We start from the raw sequence: 19248 nt of genomic DNA on the forward strand, positions 1-19248 counted from the left end.
TGTACGGATGGACTGGAAATGAGCCTCGGATGTCCTGGCTCGTCATTGGATCAAGGATCTTCTGTACACATATCCTCAAATTCCCTTATTGGCAAATACTCTCTTGAAGCTTTGTGAGGACAGAGCCCCTCATTGGCCAAGACAGGTCTGGTTTCCACTCCTATGGGAGTTGTCCATCTGGGGATTTCCCCATATCTCCTCAAGCAAGACCAGGGCAGGCTGCAGCTTCCCAACCTCCAGGCCCTGTCCCTCACAGCCTGGATGTTGAGAGGTTAATCTATAGCTGCTTGATCTTTCTGAAGATATGTCTGAAGATATGTCTCTAGAAAACCTTTCACTAGAAAGTTCTATGGACTGAAGTGGAGGAGGTTTTCTGTGTGGTGTGAGCAGAAGGCCCTAGATCTGTTCTCCTGCCCACACAAAAACTGCTTGAAAACCACCTGCCTCTCTTGTAAGCTGGCTTAAAGACCAATTCCATTAGGGTTCACCTGAGTATGATTGGCATGTTCCACCAGGGTGTGGAAGTTGTGCCCATTTAAGTACAGCCTATAGTTGTCAGTTTCGTGTGGGGCCTGCTTCAGTTGTGGCCTCCCACTTTCAGCTGATGAAAGCTCCATTTGAGCCGCCGTGCACCTGTGACCTGACGTACCTGACCTGGAAGGTCATGTTTTTTTGTGGCGGTCACTTCAGCTGCAGGGTCAGCGAGCTTCAGGCCTTAGTGACTTATCCACCTTATACTGTTTTATCATGACAGGGTGCGTGCACAAGACCACCCTAAGTTCCTGCCTAGGGTGATGACGGACTTCCATCTTAACCAGTCCATTGTCCTGCCAACGTTCTTTCCCAGGCCCCATTTGCACCAAGGCAAACAAGCACTACACAGTTTAGACTGCAAGCAAGCCTTAGTCTTCTATCTGGAGTAACCAGAAGCTCATAGATAGTCCACCCAACTTTTTATTTCTTTTGATAGCAATAGGTTGGGAGTTGCCATTGTTAAGCAGACATTATCCAATTGGTTAGCAGATTGCATCTCCTTCTGTTATGCCCAGGTGGGACTGCATCTAGAGGGTCATGTCAAGGCTCATTCTGTCAGAGCCATGGCAACATTGGTGGCCTACTTACGAGCAGTTCCTGTGCAGGAGATATGCAAGGCTGCGACGCGGAGTTCTCTCCATACATTCGCATCTCACTTTTATCTGAATAGGGATGGCCAATGTGATGGTAGGTTTGGCCAGTCTGTCCTTCAGAATCTCTTTGAGGTGTAGAACCTAACTCTCCCTGCCTAGGGCCATTGTTTGGTTTCAGGCTGGCTCCCCCTCTGTTACCAACAGCACTGTTGTTGTGCCCATTGGCACCTGTTTTGGTGTCTGTTGGTCCCCTTTTTTTTTTTCAGGAGCAGCCTGTAGCTAGGGATTCACCCATATGTGAGGACTACCATCTTGCTTATCTTCTGAGAAAGCAGAGCTGCTTACCTATAACAAGTGTTCTCCAATGACAGCTGGATGTTAGTCCTCATGAAACTTGTCTGCCACCCTGCGGAGTTGGGTTTCTCCTATTTTTGTTGATTTGAATCTGATTCTGTTAAAAGACTGAAGAGGGACCCTGCGTGGACGCGTGGTGTAGGGCATGCTGGGCATGCTCAGTATTCAAAGTCAAAGTTCTGGAAACTTTTGACAGAAGTTTTCCATGCCAGGCTGCATCTGATGTCACCAATGAGTGAGAACTAACATCCTGCTGTTTTCAAAGAACATCTGTTACAGGTAAGCAACTCTTTCTCAGTCTTAAAACTATTTTTTTTGTACTGTCCTTTTAGTTCACCAAATGTAAAGTTGTGGACTGGAACATTGAAACACAGAAACTACTGCTGTGGAGTCACAGTCTGTATATGATTGATGTATTATTTTATTATGTGTAATCAGATGTTCCCATGCATATTCCTTGATCATTAAAGTACATAGTTCATTATGTTGATTATGTATGTCTCAATCTTGATGTGTCAATATTAGCAGAAGAAGAGAGAGGAAGCAGATCAGCAGACACCATATAGTCACAAATAGGTGCCCCGCAGTAAAATGCTATAAGTGCTATTTCTGCAAAAATAGGGTGCGTAGTAAGTACGTGCCAGTGACGTCAGATGCTGGATGGTAGAGCTGATACTTTATTGGAATAGCTAAGGACTGCTCGAGATTTTGTTTGTTACATTGCATTGGTTCTTGTCTGTCAGAATAAAGAGCTCTGTAATATGCTGATTTGACTATGGTAACTGGAGATCTTTGTTGTAAAAACCTTTATTTCATAATCTGAGACTGTCTCTTAAAGTGGAATATAAGCAACATAAGCGAAAAAATTCTTACTTGGGAGGTTAACTTTCAAGATTTAGGATGAAAACTCTGAAATTTAAGAAGGTTGTTATTCTCCGATCTTTTGCGATGAACTTATGTGCGAATATGGCTGGATTCAATAGTTATCCAAATATTAAAAGAGAGCTATATTTTGATTATGATAATTCATTGTGAATTTTAAGCAAGGATCTAAAGAATTGATCCATTGAAAAAACTTTTAAGCTCAACTACTGATGAATCCAGATGAATGAAAGATCTGTATCTGGACCACAATAACATCTTTGAGTACTTCTGTGAAATATAAATATAATATTGTTTGAAATGGGCTACATAAAGGTTGGCTACTGATGGGTCTACCGCAGAGTCCATAGGTGTCCTCATAACGAAAGAATTTGTTTTTCAATGAGTGACCAACTGCATTAAAAAAAAAAATGGTGGAAATAACGCTGTGGCTATACTTTATGGATTCAAAGATCCTGAATGACTTTGTGCTGCCTCCTGGGGGACAAGTGTATTATGTTTCCATTACCATGAGCATGTGTTCCAAGATGGTACAAACTTGTTGTTACTTCTGTAACGTATGAGATTCTTGCACATATGACCACATTCTAGTAACTTGTAGTTTTAAAAAAGTATTCAGTAATACAGACAATGATTCCAAAATGGGACCCATTACTGGAAACTATAGGTCATGCTGGAGGATTACAAAGAGATTTATGAACTTTGGATATATCATACACGACAGAGAACTGCGGATGGTCCACGGTGAAAAACTGTTTTTGAGAGTTAAAAACTGTCTGAGGAAATTGTCCGTATTGTGACCTGTAGTTCAGAAGTGGGGTCAACTGGTAATTTTTAATATATATCACCAACTTTCTGATGCACATCTATGATATATTGATCCTTGTCCGTAACAACCACTTCTCCGCTCTTGTTGGTGGGTTTAATGACTATTGTGTTTTTATCTGCTAATGACATCAGAGCTTATTTGAGATTGGGCCACAGATTGAAAAACTTCTTGTTTGTTTTTTTTTGTCTCCAAAGTATTTAGATCAGGGGTGGCCAACCTGTGGCTCAGGAGCCATACGTGGCTCTTTCATGAGCAAGATATGGCTCTTGCTTTCCTGTCCCCAAAGCAACTCCAGCAGCACTGCATAGGACAGGAGGGGATGTGCTGGGGAGAAGGTAGGGGCAGAGAAAAAGTGTGTGGGAAGACAGGAGGTAAAGGGGGTCAGGGTGATATTGCTGTTGGGCAGAGGGTGGGGAGATGGGGTGGTGTAAACTAGCACAAGGGATGGGGTAGAAGATGTTCTGTTGGGGCTGCAGATGCTCCATCATCGTTCATGTGTGGGATGAAGGATGTTATGTTGGGGCAGGGGGGAAAAGCATGGAGGGATTGAGAGAGAGAGACTGGTGAGGACAGAGTATGAAGACTAAGAGAGGCTGGTTGGGACAAGTTGAGAGACTGGTAGGGACAGGATAGAAGAGTGAGGGAAGAGAGAGACTGTTGGGGAGCAGAGTGAGTATTGAGAGAGATTGGTGGGCACAGGGTAATTGAGAACAAGAGAGAGACTGGGTAGAATTGAAATGATTGAGAGAGAGAGCCTAATGGGAGGATTGAGAGAGGCTGATGGGAATAGGGAGGAGGGACTGATAGACTATTGGGGGCCGGATGGAATTGAGATATTGAGAGAGAAACTGATAGGGACAGGGTGGGAGGATTAGGAAAATGGGCCAGAACTACATGAAGAGACTGCTGAGAGATACAGGTGGGGAAACAGTGAGGGATAGAGAGAGACTGGAAGGGAAAGAATGAAAAGATTGAGAGACAACTGGTGGGAATTGAGAGACACTGATACAAAAACTGAGTTTGGTAGGAACAGAATGGGATTGAGAGAAAGAGAATGATGGTGGGAGGATTGACAGGTAGTGGAGGATTAAGAGAAACTGGAGAAGAATTAAGAAAGAAGAAAGACTTGTGGAGATAGTGGAGGATTTCAAGAGACTAGTGGGAAATCTGAAACTGGTAGAGACAAGGTAGGAGGATTGATACACTGGATGAGGGAAATGAGATACTGGTGGGGGGACTGGATGGGGGATTGAGAGAAGCAGAGAAATGGTGTGAGAATTGAGAGAAAGAGAGGTGGGATCAGGATGAGGGGACTGCTGGAGGTAGGGTGGAAGATTGAGAGAGAGTTACTGCTGGGAACAGGATGGGAGAAAGAAGGCAAGAGAGACCAGTGGAAGGACAGAGATTGGTCAAAACAGTGAGAATTGAGAGAGAGAGACTGGTGGGAACAAATGGGGTAATGAAAAACAGATACTGGTGGCGATGAGGCGGAAGAAGGGTCCTTGTTGGAACCATCTCGCCCCTCCATTTTCTTGAAAATGTGAGGCTCTTTGGTGGTGTGAATTCTAGTTTATTGGCTATTGGTGCACGAAACGTTGGCTACTCCTGGTCTGGATCATGTAAACTTAAGGCCCTAAAGATCTGACTTAAATTACTGTGCCCTTATTTATATTCCACTTATTTAACACTTCAAAGCAGATTACATTCAATTTTCCTATCCTCATGGGGGCTTATAATCTAAAGTGACTTGCCCAAGGTCACAAGGAATGGCAGTGGGATTTGAACCGTAGCTTCCCTGGTTCGTAGCCTGCTGCTCTAACCAATAGGCTACTCCTCCACTCTATACCCTCATCTACAAACTTAGGGCTTGATTCACTAAGGCTTCTCTCACATTCTACATTTATAGGTAAAAAGCTTAGTGAATCAGGCTCTTAGATTGTAAGATCTGTGGGGATTACAGTACCTGAATGTAATCTGTTTGTCTTTTTATTTTATTTTTTCTGAAATTTACAATTAATACAATCTTGTTACAGAATTAGAGGTATAAAGTAATTCCTATATAAGATATAGGCATAATGAATTTACAAAGGGAAATAATTTCACCATAAATCCCTGATTATTAAAGGAAATAGGGGGAGTCAAGAAAGAAGTGAGTGATCATTTATAAAGGAAAGCAATGTAATCTGTTTTGAAATGCTGAAAAGTGGAATATAAATCAAATAAATACAAATAAAATATGGTGAACTTGTATAATAAAGCTTATGTCAGGGCTTCCCAAACCAGTCAGGTTTTCAGGATTTCCACAATGAATATGCATGAGTTAACTTTGCATATCATGGAGACTCGGTATATGCAAATTTATGTCATGCATATTCATTGTGGATATCCTGAAAACCCGACTGGCTGTTGGGTCCCCAGGACAGGTTTGGGAAGCTCTGGCTTATGTAATTCCATTATGGTTTCCTCTTCATTTTGGATCCAATAGAATGGGGCCCAGAATTGTGGTTCCCTAGAGGCCCTAGAACTTAAAATGCTACTAGGTCAGCTCTAGAATTATTTCATTTGAAACAGAATTAGATGTCAAATCTTGCAGGATTTTGGCTTGCATTGTGTAAAATGTTGTGATGATGGACGTTTGTAAAGAACAGGAAAAAGTCATGTTTATTTTGTGTTTTTAGGCAGAACCCCCAAAGAAACAATCCAACTGGAGAAGAAAGCATGAGGAATTTTTAGCAACTATGCGAGCAGTGAAAGGGATTAATAAGCATATCAAAGAAGGTGGAGAGCTTCCACCACCACCACCTCCATCCTATGATCCTGGTATGTAACTTGTATGATATAAGGGTGCATAGGGAAGAGTTCTGACAAGAACAATAAAGGCTGAATTATCCAAATTCATTTTGTCCTGTGGAGGTCGAATAATTTAGCATTGACAGCCGTTGAGTGTGTCTCCCTCTGCCACACCCCCAACACTCATAATGCAAATATGGATAACTTGGATAAACAAAGCTGCAGCTTTATTATTAAAACACAATGAAATTACCTGCTGGTGTACCTGAGCCTTACAGCCCACTAAAATGACAAATAGGGAAGCTCTCTGTTCTACCTGCCTTACACCTAAGCAAGATGGCATTTCTTGCCTGGCCCTTCACTGTTTCCCCAAATAAGGGGGCCCCCACCTGTGCCTCAACAAAAAGTTATCTCTTCCCTAGGCTCGGGAACCCCATTTTCTGCTACCCACTGCTGCAATCGATTATAAGGTATATATGAACAAGATCATCAAATAACTAAAAGCTAAGTTCTTACCATACTGCAATTAAATGACTACGTGATTAATGATGAGTTAAAACAAATCTCTTTAACTATACCTGCAACACAAAAAATGTAGAACTAAAACAGGAAGGAATTGGGCAAGAGGGTGGGAAAGCTGTCCGTGTTACAAATATGGCGAGCACACTAGACTTGCTGGATTGTAAAGATTAGGTTTACTTAGCATACGGACAGGTGGATCCAAAACCAGTGGGTTATGCACCTCTACTATGGATGGAGACAAGCAAAGCTGACATCATGGTATATACCCCAGCACTGACATCAGCCTGCCAGTATTCTCCTTCTCCAACAGATGGTAGACTTGCATCTCTCTACTGGGGATTGCTGAAAAAAATTTTCATAGGAGAAAAGGAGATCTATTACGCCATGCTCTCCTGTGGTGATACCTTATGGTCTCTCCCTCAGTTGAGTGCCTTGGTGTGGTAGCTGTTTTTTTTTTCATCCGGCGTGGACTTGGCTGTAAAAAATAAATAAATAAATAAAAACCGCTGAAAGGCAAGTGGGTGCAGGAAGCCAAGCACTACTGTGAAGGTCCTTACCCTCTTCCCCCCACAGCCAGAGACCAACCTTTTACTTAGCCTCGACAGGCTGAGCTCAGGTAAAGAGTAATTAAAAAAAAAAAGTGTTTGTTTTTGAAGGGTTTCCTCTCCCCTCTGTTCTCTGTGTTTGGCACGCTGATCTGATGTCCGTTCCCACCATGGGTAGCCCGGTGGGTTGAGCATCCTTTTGTCTAGGCCCCGCTCTCAGGATTTTCTTGTTCGCCACCTGGTAGGCCCCGGCTGCGTTTTGCATATTGCTTCCTGCGCATAAGGCTGCCCCCTTCAGTTCTGTTGGTTCATGCTTGTGCTGTTCGCCCAGTTTGGGTGCATAGGAGCGCCTATCTAGGCGTTCGTATGCACGCGGTTATTTACATGAGCAATCTGAGCAGCCTCATGGAAGCTCAGTTCTTGGGCACTCATCGAAGCATGTTGTTAGGTGCCTTATTTCCTAGCGTGTAGCCAGATGGACTCAGGACCCAATCAGTATTGTGCTCTCCTGATAGCAGATGGGAGATGGAGTCAGATTTCAAAGCTGACGTCAGCCTACATATACCCGTGCAGCATGCTTAGCTCTTCAGTATTTCTCAGTCTCCCATAGCAGATGCGGACACTATCCAAAAGAGAATAGTGTAAAATTTACAAGAAAGAAGAGAGAAAATGTACCTTTTAGAAGAGCCCCGCTTCTCCTGTGGTGAAACCTAACGGTCCCTCCCCCAGTCGAGACTTTCCTGAGGTCAAGTCGCTATCCCTCAAAGGTGGTCCGCCGGCCGATTCCGGCGTGGACGTAGCCCTCAGGGTGGTTGAAAGGCAGCGGGTGCAGATTTGACCGCGGCGGTGAAGGTATGTCCCTCTCCCCCTGCAGCTGGAGACCGTCCGGCACGCAACTGGTAAGCACCAAGACCAGGTAAGGTAGAATACTTTACTTCTAAATCTCCGGTCTCCAAGGCTCAAATAGCCATACCGTCGTCCTCCGAGGAGGTTTAAATCGGGTTGAGCAGCCTCCCTCTGGCTAGGCCTCGATCCGGTGTGAGGGTCCATGCAAGTGGAGACCCTCCGGAGGGGGTCGCCATCTTGCCCCCGGGGTCGTCAGCGCAATCTTCCTGCCTCCTCGCTGTAGGTACGTGCAGAGCAGGCCAGAAACCCAAGGCGCCTAACTTGAGCGCGTCCGTAAGGATACACGCTTAACTGTGCGCACATCTGAGTTGTGCGCACAACTAGGCCGCACGCACAACTGCGCACATAACTGCCGCACATACAACTTGTGTGCACGTACTGCGCATAACTTCTGCGCTCTCGACGTGCACAACTAAGCGCATCTACGTGCATAACTCTCGCATGGACAAGTTTTTAAGCCCTACACGTGCACAAACAATGGCACCACCATCCAAGAAGGCCAAGGGACCCTTCCTTTGCCCAGCCTGCCACTTGAGAGCTGCGCAGCCTGAATTAGAATCCCTCCTGTGCCAGCAGTGCGAACAGAACCAGGGAGAACCAAATCAAGACCTCCCACAGCCAGGAGAGGAATCCGGAACCACTGAGGATGGCACCCCGGACCTAAGTATGTCCAACTCTGCGCCCCGACAGGAACGTTCCTCTGGGGCTTCCACTATAATCCCTCCTGGTATCAACATGGACCCAGGAACCTTCTCCTGGGTGGAATTTTTTAAAGCGCTCCAAACCTTTGTCCAGGCACAACCAGCCCCGTATGTTCATTTGTACAATAACAGTGGTTACCCATAAAAGGGGGGGGGGGGCAGAAGAGGGGGGAGAGCTAGAAGAGGTGAAGGTGAGTACTTAGGTGTATGCCTGCTTGAAGAGCCAGGTCTTCAAGCTCTGTTTGAATTTTTTCGGGCATGCTTCTTGGCGGATGGATGAAGGTAGCTTGCTCCAAAGGGCGGGCCCAGCTAAGGAAAAGGCCTGGTCTTTGGTGGAGCAGAGTTTGGTGACTTTGGGTGATGGGGTATGTAGGGTTGCTAGGTGTTGTTTTCTGGTGGGACAGTGTTATGATAGGTGAGATGTTCTTTGAACCAGTGAATGTTCTGGTTCTGAAGAGATTTGTGAATGAGTCCGGTTAAGGATAGGGCCCGTTCTCTGACTTGGGTCAGTCTTGCTGTTTTAACAGAAGGGATGGTTAGGAGGGCTTTGTTAGCAGATCTCAGGTTTCTATGTGGGACATGTACACGTAGTGCTGTGTTCAGCCATTCTGCTTTTTTGTCGTGAATTAATTTATGTATAGTGCATAGTGTTTTGTATTAAGAACATAAGAAATTGCCATGCTGGGTCAGACCAAGGGTCCATCAAGCCCAGCATCCTGTTTCCAACAGAGGCCAAACCAGGCCACAAGAACCTGGCAATTACCCAAACACTAAGAAGATCCCATGCCACTGATGCAATTAATAGCAGTGTGTTCAATGGGCAGCCAGTGTAATTCAGCTAGAGTTTCAGTGATGTGATCGCTTTTACTTTTACAGGTAAGTATTCTTGAGGCAGAGTTTTGAAGTATTTGGAGTGGTCTCAGTGTGGTGTATGGTAATCCTAAGAGAAGGGTGTTACAGTAGTCTGTGCTCACAAATATTAATGCTTGAAGGACAGTTCGAAAGTTTGTAGGTGTTAGTAAAGGTTTTAGTTTCCTGAGAACCATAAGTTTAGCGTATCCTTCTTTGACTTTTAGTGAAACGTGGTGTTTGAGGCTGAGTGCCGTATCAATTATCACACCGAGGTTCCGAACATTTTCGGCTAATTCTATTTTCTGTTTATTTTTAAGCTGTATTGGCATTTGAATAAGTCATATTTTTTCGTTCTGGATGTAGGAATTCTGTTTTTTCGATATTAATCACTAGTTCTATTTGGTTTAGTAACTGTTTGATGTCTAGGTACGTTAGCCAGGTTTAGTGTTTTTTCGATTGTGTCTTCAATGGGTAGTAATAATTGAATGTCATCAGCATATATGTAGTGTATGATTCCCAGGCCTGCTAGTAGTTGACACACAGGGAGCAGGTAAATGTTAGTGTTGCGGAGAGTGCTGATCCCTGTGGTACTCCTGTTTGAAGATTTGAAAGACTTGAAAAAATCTGTTACTTAGGTATGATCTGAATCAGTCACTAGTTTTTTGATGTAGTCCTATTTCTTCTAGTCTTTTTAGAAGTATGTCATGATTTACCGTGTCAAAGGCTGATGATAGGTCTAGCATCACCAGGATGAAGTGTTTACCACTATCAAAACCTCTCAGGATGTTATCGGTCAGAGAGAGCAGCAATGTCTCTGTGCTATAATGTTTACGGAATCCAATTTGTGAAGGGTATAGTATATTATTGTTGTCCAGGTGCTCAGCCAGTTGTTTTTGTACAGTTTTTTTCTATTAATTTTGCAATTAATGGTAGATTTGAAACTGGCCTGTAGTTCCTTAGGATCAGGGGGGTCACTGTTTTTTTTTTCTTTATGATTGGTTTAATAATTGCCCCTTTCAGTATGTCTGGTATTGACCCTTCCACTAAGGACAGGTTTATGATCTTTGTTAATATGGAGGAAGCTATGTTTGCTAATTTTTTAATGTCCAGAGTGGTCAGGGTGTCAATTATATTTGGAGTGGGATTTAATTTTTTCAGCATGGTTTACACTTCAGTGTCTGTTATCTCGTCAAACCTAGACCATAGTGAGACGTCTCTTGTGCATTTTAATTTCTTGTTTAGTTGTATTAGGGATTTTGGTTCTCAGGTTTGCAATTTTGTCACTGAAAAAACTGTGCTATTTCATTGCACCTATTTTCAGGTAAGTTCAGGGGGACTCCATTTTGTCATTAGTGAGATCTCTAACTATGGTGAATAATGTTCGTGGGTTATTTGCAAATTTTTCAATTTTTGAGCTGTAGTATTTTTTTGCATCAAGAATTATTTGTTTGTAGTAGGCTAAGTGTTTTCTAAATTTATTTATTTATTTTTAACTTTTCTAACCGACGTTCCTGTAAAAAATACAAATCACATCGGTTTACAATGTAACTGCAACATTCGCTCGGGTGCGATACAATGAACCAGTGGAAACAAAATAACAGAGGCGAGGGGGACATCCATCTATACAATTAACAGCAAATATAAACTAGAACTAACTGTGTAGAGAACTGAATAAACCAGGGGAGAACCGAACTGCTAGATTGCAAGAGATAAAGTGGGCGGGGAGGGAATTGATTGAGGCAAGGGGATTATCAAAACTTTAAATACATATCTGAGTAATGGACAGAGGGTGTAGTAAAGGTCCGACTAAAAGTAAAGGAATGTTAGGTATCCGAAAAAGCTTGGTTGAAAAACCATGTTTTAAGTTGGGTTTTTTTAACGTAGACGGGCACGGTTCTTGTCGGAGGTCAGGTGGCAGCGCATTCCATTGGTGGGGTCCTGCTGTCGATAAGGTGCGCTTCCTTAGAGATACTTTTTATGCCCCACAAGCGAAAACATCTCTGTAAGCACTTCTGATTGGTCTGGATGAGGAGTGAGGTCTTAGAAGAAATGAAGAGTTGGGGGAGGTAAGGTTGTACTTGACTTTGTGTATAATTGTGAGAGCTTTAAAGAGAATCCAGAATTTAATGGGCAGCTAATGAAGTAACTAGAGGGTGGGTGATGTGGTCCCTTTTTTTGGTGTTGGTGAGAATCCTGGCTGCCGAATTCTGAACCATCTGAAGAGGTTTGATGGTGTTCGCCGGGAGCCCTAGAAGAAGGGAGTTGCAGTAGTCAAGTTTCGACAGGATGATGGATTGCAGCACCATTCTGAAGTCGTGGAAATGGAGCAGTGGTTTTAGTTTCCTAAATTTAGTTACGTTTTCGTCTGTTTTATATTTCATCCAATCTTTTTCTTTTTTTCTAAGGTTTTGTTTGACTTCTTTTATCTTTTCGTTATACCAGGGATTTGTTTGTTTTGGTTCTTTGATGCGTATATATTTTATGGGGTTAATTTCATTTGCTAGTTTGGTGGTTTTCATCCATGTTTTTGTTGCTGATTCACAGTCTTTATAATTAAATTCTGTTAGTTTTTCTTCTAATTTGGTTTTTAGTGTTTCAATGTTATAAGGCGGCCTATACTTAAATTCTGTTGGTTCTTTTATTTGTTTAACTTGGGGTTCAAGAAATTTAATGGTGGATTTGATGAGGAAGTGATCTGACCATGGAATTTGTGTATAACCTGTTTTTATTTGTTCTAGGTAGCTATGGCTGATAAATGTCAGGTCGAGGGAGTGACCTGCTTTGTGCGAGGGCTTGTCTGTATTTAGATTTAATCCTAGTGCTGTCATTACATCAATTAGTGTTTGGCAGGTGTTTGATAATGGGTAAACGTCCATGTGAAGATTAAAATCTCCTAGTATGTTGCTGGGTTTTGATGTATTTATGTGTATTGTTAGGAATTCAGAGGTGAGATGTTTAGTTCAAGGAGGCTTGGTGGACAGTAAATCAGGCATATTTGCATATTGATAGTATAAAAAATTGCAATTTCGTGGTTCCTTGGAGGTGGTGTTGGTGGTAGTAGTTTTGCATTTGAATTTTTTTTCAATTATTAGTAGTAGACCGCCCCCTCTTTTATTTGCTCTGGAAATTGAAAAGACATCATCATTTCTATATGCTATTTGGTTTTATAGGACTGTGATTTTTTTTAACCATGATTCGGTGATTGCAATGAAATTCGGTTTGTTGTCATATAGTAGATCCGTGATTACTTGGAATTTCTTAGTTATGTATTGAGCATTTACTAGTAGGAAAGTAATCATTAATAAATTGTTTAGCATTGCATTGTTTGTGCTTTTGGCTCTTTTTATTTGTATAAGGTTATTTGGGTTTGTTTGCTTTGTTTTTCTTGCAGTGTAACTGTCTCTGGATTTCTTTATGTATTTTTCTCCTTACTTACTTTTGTTCAGGCAGACTTTGAGTTACCAGCTCTTCCCTTTTATTATCCATTTTCAGTATTGTGCAGATTAGCTGTGTGGTTCATTCGTCTTTGTTCTCGGGATCTCAAGGTGTATGAAGGGGCGTACAAAGGGGCATGCCTCTTTGTTGCACGGCGCCTCCTATTCCTGGGCCTTTTTTAAAGACCCCCCTTTTGGTGCACTTTTGACACTGGTGACGTCAGCAGCATCAGCCAAAGGGGAGGGGCACGGGTAGCTCTTCCGGGTTCGTCGGGGCAGATGATACAGCTTCTGAGCAGAGAGAGAGGATAGAAAAACAAACTGGAAAAACAGGTTAGTGAGCATGAGCAGCTCTTCCGGGTTCCTAGGCAGGGTGATCATTATCTGCAAATGAGAGATAGGAGAGAAATTTACAGTAAAACAGGTTAGTAAAGCCTTGATGTTAGCAGAGGCAGGTTCAGCAGTAGCACTTCCCCCTCCTGAGCAGAAACCCCGGTCCGAGACTTCTCGACACGTGCATTCAGCCTCAGAGCCGTGCGCCGCGGACTGCGTCGTCAACTACGCAGATTGCGTCAAGCGCCACTTTGGACACGACGCATGCGCCGTTGAAACATGCGTCAAGTCGTCCTACTCTGCCTCGTTCGCATGCGTCGACCTCGACACATCATGATGCATGCATAGACTACGTCGCATCTGAAAAAAATACGATGCATCTCACTCACGGTCATAAGAAGCAGACTCGTATTACTCCAGAGATCCCAAAATCAACACCTGGGCTACCTGAACAATCAAAAAAATCAACATCAAAGACAAAATGTTACACCTCAATCTGAAGCATCATCTTCAGCCAGATCTGCTCCACAGCATTCTGCATCTTTACATGAGGATCCCAACTCTCCTTCCTCAGTATTATCAGACCTTATAAACAAGGAACCAGCTGGAAATTGGGACTCATCACTGGATATACTTTCTCATCCGCATCCAAGGAACATACCAAAAACACCAATAAAGCATCTTAAGAAATCTAAAAGACTGACTGACCATCCTTCTCACCCAGCAGCTGAAGAAACAATGTTTCAAATCACTTCTCTATTGCATAGTTTTTTCCAGAGATTAACTCTGGATCCAAATATTCTCCCACAGGTTCCTCAAGAACCTGCATCGCCAAATATTTCTCCTCCAAATCTACCCTCTCCAACACATACCATTTCTCAGTCTTCCAAACACACAACTTCTCCAGTTTTCTCTCCCCCATCATCTCCAGGGAGTTCAACGGGTATCCCTTCAGACCTTCCACAAGAGTTACCTCAGCCAACATCACCTCCTGAAGATCTATCTTACGCTAAATTCTTGGAGAAGCTGGGTTTAGCTCTTAACATAGAAACTCGCAAACTTCCAGACCCGAGATTGGAAACAATGGGAATTCTGCAAATTTTAGATGTTCCATCTGAACCATCTGTTCTCCCCTCACATCAAATTCTAGAGGGCCTCATGGACAAGGTGTGGGATACCCTACTCCTCCTGACCCCGGTTTCCAAAAATCTGGATTTAAAATATAGAATGCAAAAGACATCCTACTATTCGAATGTGCAAGTCCCTCACAATTCAGTAGTTGTAGAATCGGTGATGAAGAAAGCCAAAAAGACTAGGCTTTATTCTAATATGCCTCCAGGGAAAGATAATAAGCTGTTGGATGATATTGCAAAAAAGATTTATCAAAATTCAGTGCTGATATATATATATATATATATACAATATCTTTTCAACTGTATGCAAAAACTACAGCCTTTATTACATACTGTACAAGGAGACTCTGCCTTGCCTCAGCCATTTCTAGATTTACAGGAAGGTCTATATCATTTATTGCGCACTTCGTATGAAGCCTTTGACACTTCGGCACATTCATCTGCGACTTTGGTCTTAGCTAGACGTCTCGCATGGCTTCGGGCCAGCAGTATATGGGATTACATTCATGACCGTCTGGCTAATCTACCATGTAGGTCAGACATCTTATTTGGAGACAATTACAGAAGACCGTATTTTTAATTAAAGAACAGAATATTGCAGTTCAGTCTTTGGCGGCGCCTTTAGACACGCCATCTACGTCCAGGCGTTATTTTCCCCAATATAAAAGGGGTTATTATTACCGAAGACCATACAGTTACTATCAGCCCTATCAATCTAATTATAGGCCTCAGCCTTTCCAGCAACAACGGTCTCAATCTCAATCGCAAAAACCTCTCAGGCTGCTCAACAGTCGCCTAAACAGTCTTTTTAAGTTCACCTGCCACAACAGCAGTTTCTGTAGGGGAAGACTTTTTGTTCCATTCCCAATGGTCCCATATCACCATGGACCAATGGGTGTTAAGTATTATATCACAGGGATACAGTCTGCGTTTCAACTCAATCCCAATGCTTCCTCATTTCATTCAACCCAAGACTCCATTGGTTCAAGCTACATTGCTCCTGAAGGAAATTTCAATCCTCCTTCAACAGAAGGCTATCCGGCCGGTGCCTTCCAATCAAATGGAGAACAGTTTCTATTCCCAATACTTCATCATCCCCAAGAAATCAGGAGGCCTTCATCCTATTTTGGATCTTCGAACACTCAACAAATATCTGGTAAAAGAAAGATTCAAGATGACCTCTCTCAAGACGGTCATCCCTTTTCTCCAAACAAACGTCTGGATGTGCTCACTAGATCTAAAGGATGCTTATACTCACATCCCGATTCACAAACGCTGTTGGGAATACCTCTGATTTCAAGTGGAGAACCAACGCTACCAGTACAAAGTTTTTCCCTTTGGCCTCTCCTCAGCCCCAAGAGTCTTCACAAAATGTCTTGCTGTTGTTGTGGGCATAAACATTTTTCCTTATCTAGACGACTGGTTTATCGTATCTTATGATGCCCAGTTGCTACAAAGTCATATAGAACGCACACTCCTCTGCCTGGAAAACCTGGGTTGGATAATAAACTACAAAAAATCTCAGCTACATCCAACCCAAAACATTCAATTCATAGGGGCAATCATCCAAACCCCACTTTCCAGAGCTTTTCTTCCTCTAGAAAGAAACCACATCTTGCGGTTGCTTGCTCAGACTCTATTACGTCGAAAAACAGTTCCGGCTCGTCACATTATGGTGCTACTAGGTCATATGGCCGCAGCGATACATGTCATCCAAAACACTTGACTTCACATCAGGCTACTCCAATGAGGCCTAAAATCTAAATGGGATCAACTCACTCAACCACTGTCTCACAAGGTACAGGTCACGAACTCCATGAAAAAAGACATCCGTTGGTGGATTCAACCATTTATCTTGAAGGAAGGGAGCCCATTCTAGAACCCCCCTCACCAACTCATTCTCACCACGAATGTTTCAACCAAGAGATGGGGAGCACATCTCCTCCATCTACAAACTCAGGGACTTTGGTCATATGATGAACAAAGCTTTCAAATAAATTTGTTAGAACTCAGAGCAATAAAAAATTCCCTGCTTGCGTTTCAGACATGGATATGGGGAAAATCTCTGATGACCCACACAGACAATCAAGTAGCGATGTTTTATATAAACAAACAAGGTGGATCCGGTTCCTTGACTCTTTGCAAGGAGGCGGTTCAGATATGGGAGTGGGCGGAACAAAACAAAATCTTCCTTCAAGCATCCCTACCTCCCAGGCCTTGCGAATACCAGAGTGGACAAACTCAGCAGAGTTTTCCATCCACACGAGTGGTCGCTGAATCAAATAGAAGTACTCAAGATCTTCGTGTCCTGGAGCACTCCAGACAGACCTTTTTGCATCGGAAGAGAACCGGAAGGTGGAAAAATTTTGCTCTCTACTTCCCAGCATATACAGAATGTCGCAGGATGCGTTCCTAAACGGACACGGTGGACTTAATCCTCATAGCGCCTGCGTGGCCGAGACAGCCATGGTATGCCTATCTTCTTCATCTGTCCATAAGCCTCCAATAACAAAGGACCCATTCCTCCTCTCTCAAGAACAAGGAATCTTAATCCATCCGATGCAATCCTCCCTCCATTTGACAGCATGGAGATTGAACGGCAGATATTACACTCATTGAATCTTTCCTCTGATGTCACAGATGTTCTCGTTGCAGCAAGAAAGTCCTCCACCAGAAATAACTATGCTTTCAAATGGAGGCGATACTCGACATGGTGCGCCCTGAACAAGCTCGACCCCTTTTCTTGTCCACCGGCGCCATTCGTGACTTATTTACATAGTTTATCCCTTTCAGGACTAACAGTCACATCCATTAGAGTTCACCTAAGTGCTATTGCAGCTTACCATTTTGGGAAAAAGATGGTTCCATCTCCTCTCATCCTTTAATTTCTAAATTTATGAAGGGTTTGCTACATCTACACCCGCCTATTAAGAAACCAATAGTGCCATGGGATGTCAATTTAGTCCTGGAAGCATTGATGAATCCACAGTTTGAACCCATGTCAACTGCTAACTTAAATTTCTCACCTGGAAAGTTATTTTCCTGGTAGCTATCGCTTCTGCAAGAAGAGTAAGTTAGCTCCAGGCACTAGTGATCAATTTTCCATATCTCCAATTTCATCACGATAAAGTAATATTACGCATGCATCCTTCCTTTCTACCAAAAGTGGTTTCTACTTTTCACTTAAATGAAACAATCTCCTTGCTGGATTTTCCCCGAAGCCACACTTACACGATCGGCAACGGCTCCTTCATACCCTAGATTGTAAAAGAGCCTTAGCTTTTAACAAGAATACCACTGGAACAATGGACGAACATCACAATTGTTTTTCCTTCAAACAATCCAAGCTCCCACCCCCCTTCCCCTGTTCATTGTAATTTCCTCCTTTTGAGTTAATTGTAAACCGGCGTGATGTGCCATACGAACGTCGGTATATTAAAAAGTTGTTAAATAAATAAATAAATAAGTCAACCAGTTTCAAAACTAACTCTTTCTAACTGGCTAACAGCCAGTAATGAAAATGGCTGCCGATAAACTCTGCGTCCGTTTTCATTACTGGCAGACGGCTGGTTATGAAAACAGATGCCGAGTTTACCGGCGTCGGTCTTCATATCCGGCAGCCACCGCTGGGTCGCGTTAGCAAGGAGGCGATAAGGTCGCACATGCGACCCTAGTACCTGCTTGCTAGTGCGACCCCCTTCATTTGCTTATTGCATGGCGCCCCCCCCCCCCTTGTGGGTGCCATGCTTGTGTTAAAGCGGGTGCTGAAAAGTCAGCACCCGTTTTCTGCGAAAATTATTGCATCGGCCCCAAAGATAGGATAATACAGGATGGCCCATGGAAAAGTAGCCTGCCTCCAATGCACTGTAGAAGGACTAGGGGGCACTCCATGAAGTTAGCATGTAGCACTTTTAAAACTAATCGGTAAAAGTTCTATTTCACTCAACACACAATCTCTGGAATTTGTTGCCAGGGGATGTGGATAGTGCAGTTAGTGTAGCTGGGTTTAAAAAAGGTTTGGATAAGTTCTTGGAGGAGAAGTCCATTACCTGCTATTAATCAAGTTGACTTAGAAAATAGCCACTGCTATTACTAGTTTCAGTAGCATGGGATATACTTAGTTTTGGGGTACTTGCCAGGTACTTGTAGCCTGTATTGGCCAATGTTGGAATCAGCATGCTGGGCTTGATGGATCCTTGATCTGACCCAGTATGGCATGTTATGTTCTTAGGAACATCTAACTGCTTTATTCATTTATAGAGCCCTCTAAGTCAACTTTAGGAAGGAGAATCTGTTTTATCTCAAGCAGAGTTTTCCTAATTTGTTTATTTAAACACTTATAATCCATCTATAATGAGTGCATGCTAAGAAGAGTACAGGTTGAGACATACCTAATTAATGCCAACTTTATCTCATCACTATTTGTATTCCCAGATTCTTTTCCAGCTTTCACAGATTGGGGAAGTAATGTGAGAACACTCCATATTCTACCTGGCATAGTCTCTCGGTAGATTCAAGCTCATGTTGTTTTTGTTGGGCTGTGATGTCTGCTTCCATTGTCATCTAGCCTCAAGCACTCCAACCACACCAGTAAGAGATTGCTCATCCTCACGCATACAGAAAGCCTTTGGCAGGGGAAGGGGTCCAGATTAAATTCCTTCTCTGGTGACCATAGCAGAAAGGAAGGATTTGCCATTTTCAAAAGGATGCAGAAACACTCATCATATCTGTAAAATCAAATTATATAGAAGATTCTTAAGCTAAACAAAATATTTATAGAAACAAAAACCAAGTATTTTAAGAAAAGGATTACCAGAACGGAACATACCTGAGCCTTCCT

General features: G+C 42.9%; 1 protein-coding gene across 5 annotated transcripts in view; it reads left to right on the forward strand.

Annotated features, from left to right (window-relative positions):
* Positions 1-19248, forward strand: part of ZC2HC1A (zinc finger C2HC-type containing 1A) — a 223613-nt gene that overhangs the window by 75539 nt on the left and 128826 nt on the right. For all 5 annotated transcript variants that reach the window (XM_029591512.1, XM_029591511.1, XM_029591515.1 and 2 more), the window contains exon 4: positions 5871-6012. In XM_029591512.1, coding sequence (XP_029447372.1) covers positions 5871-6012 — 142 coding nt within the window. The remainder of the gene's footprint in view (positions 1-5870; positions 6013-19248) is intronic.

Source organism: Rhinatrema bivittatum, chromosome 2 (assembly GCF_901001135.1).
Source record: "Rhinatrema bivittatum chromosome 2, aRhiBiv1.1, whole genome shotgun sequence".
Taxonomy (NCBI): domain Eukaryota; kingdom Metazoa; phylum Chordata; class Amphibia; order Gymnophiona; family Rhinatrematidae; genus Rhinatrema; species Rhinatrema bivittatum.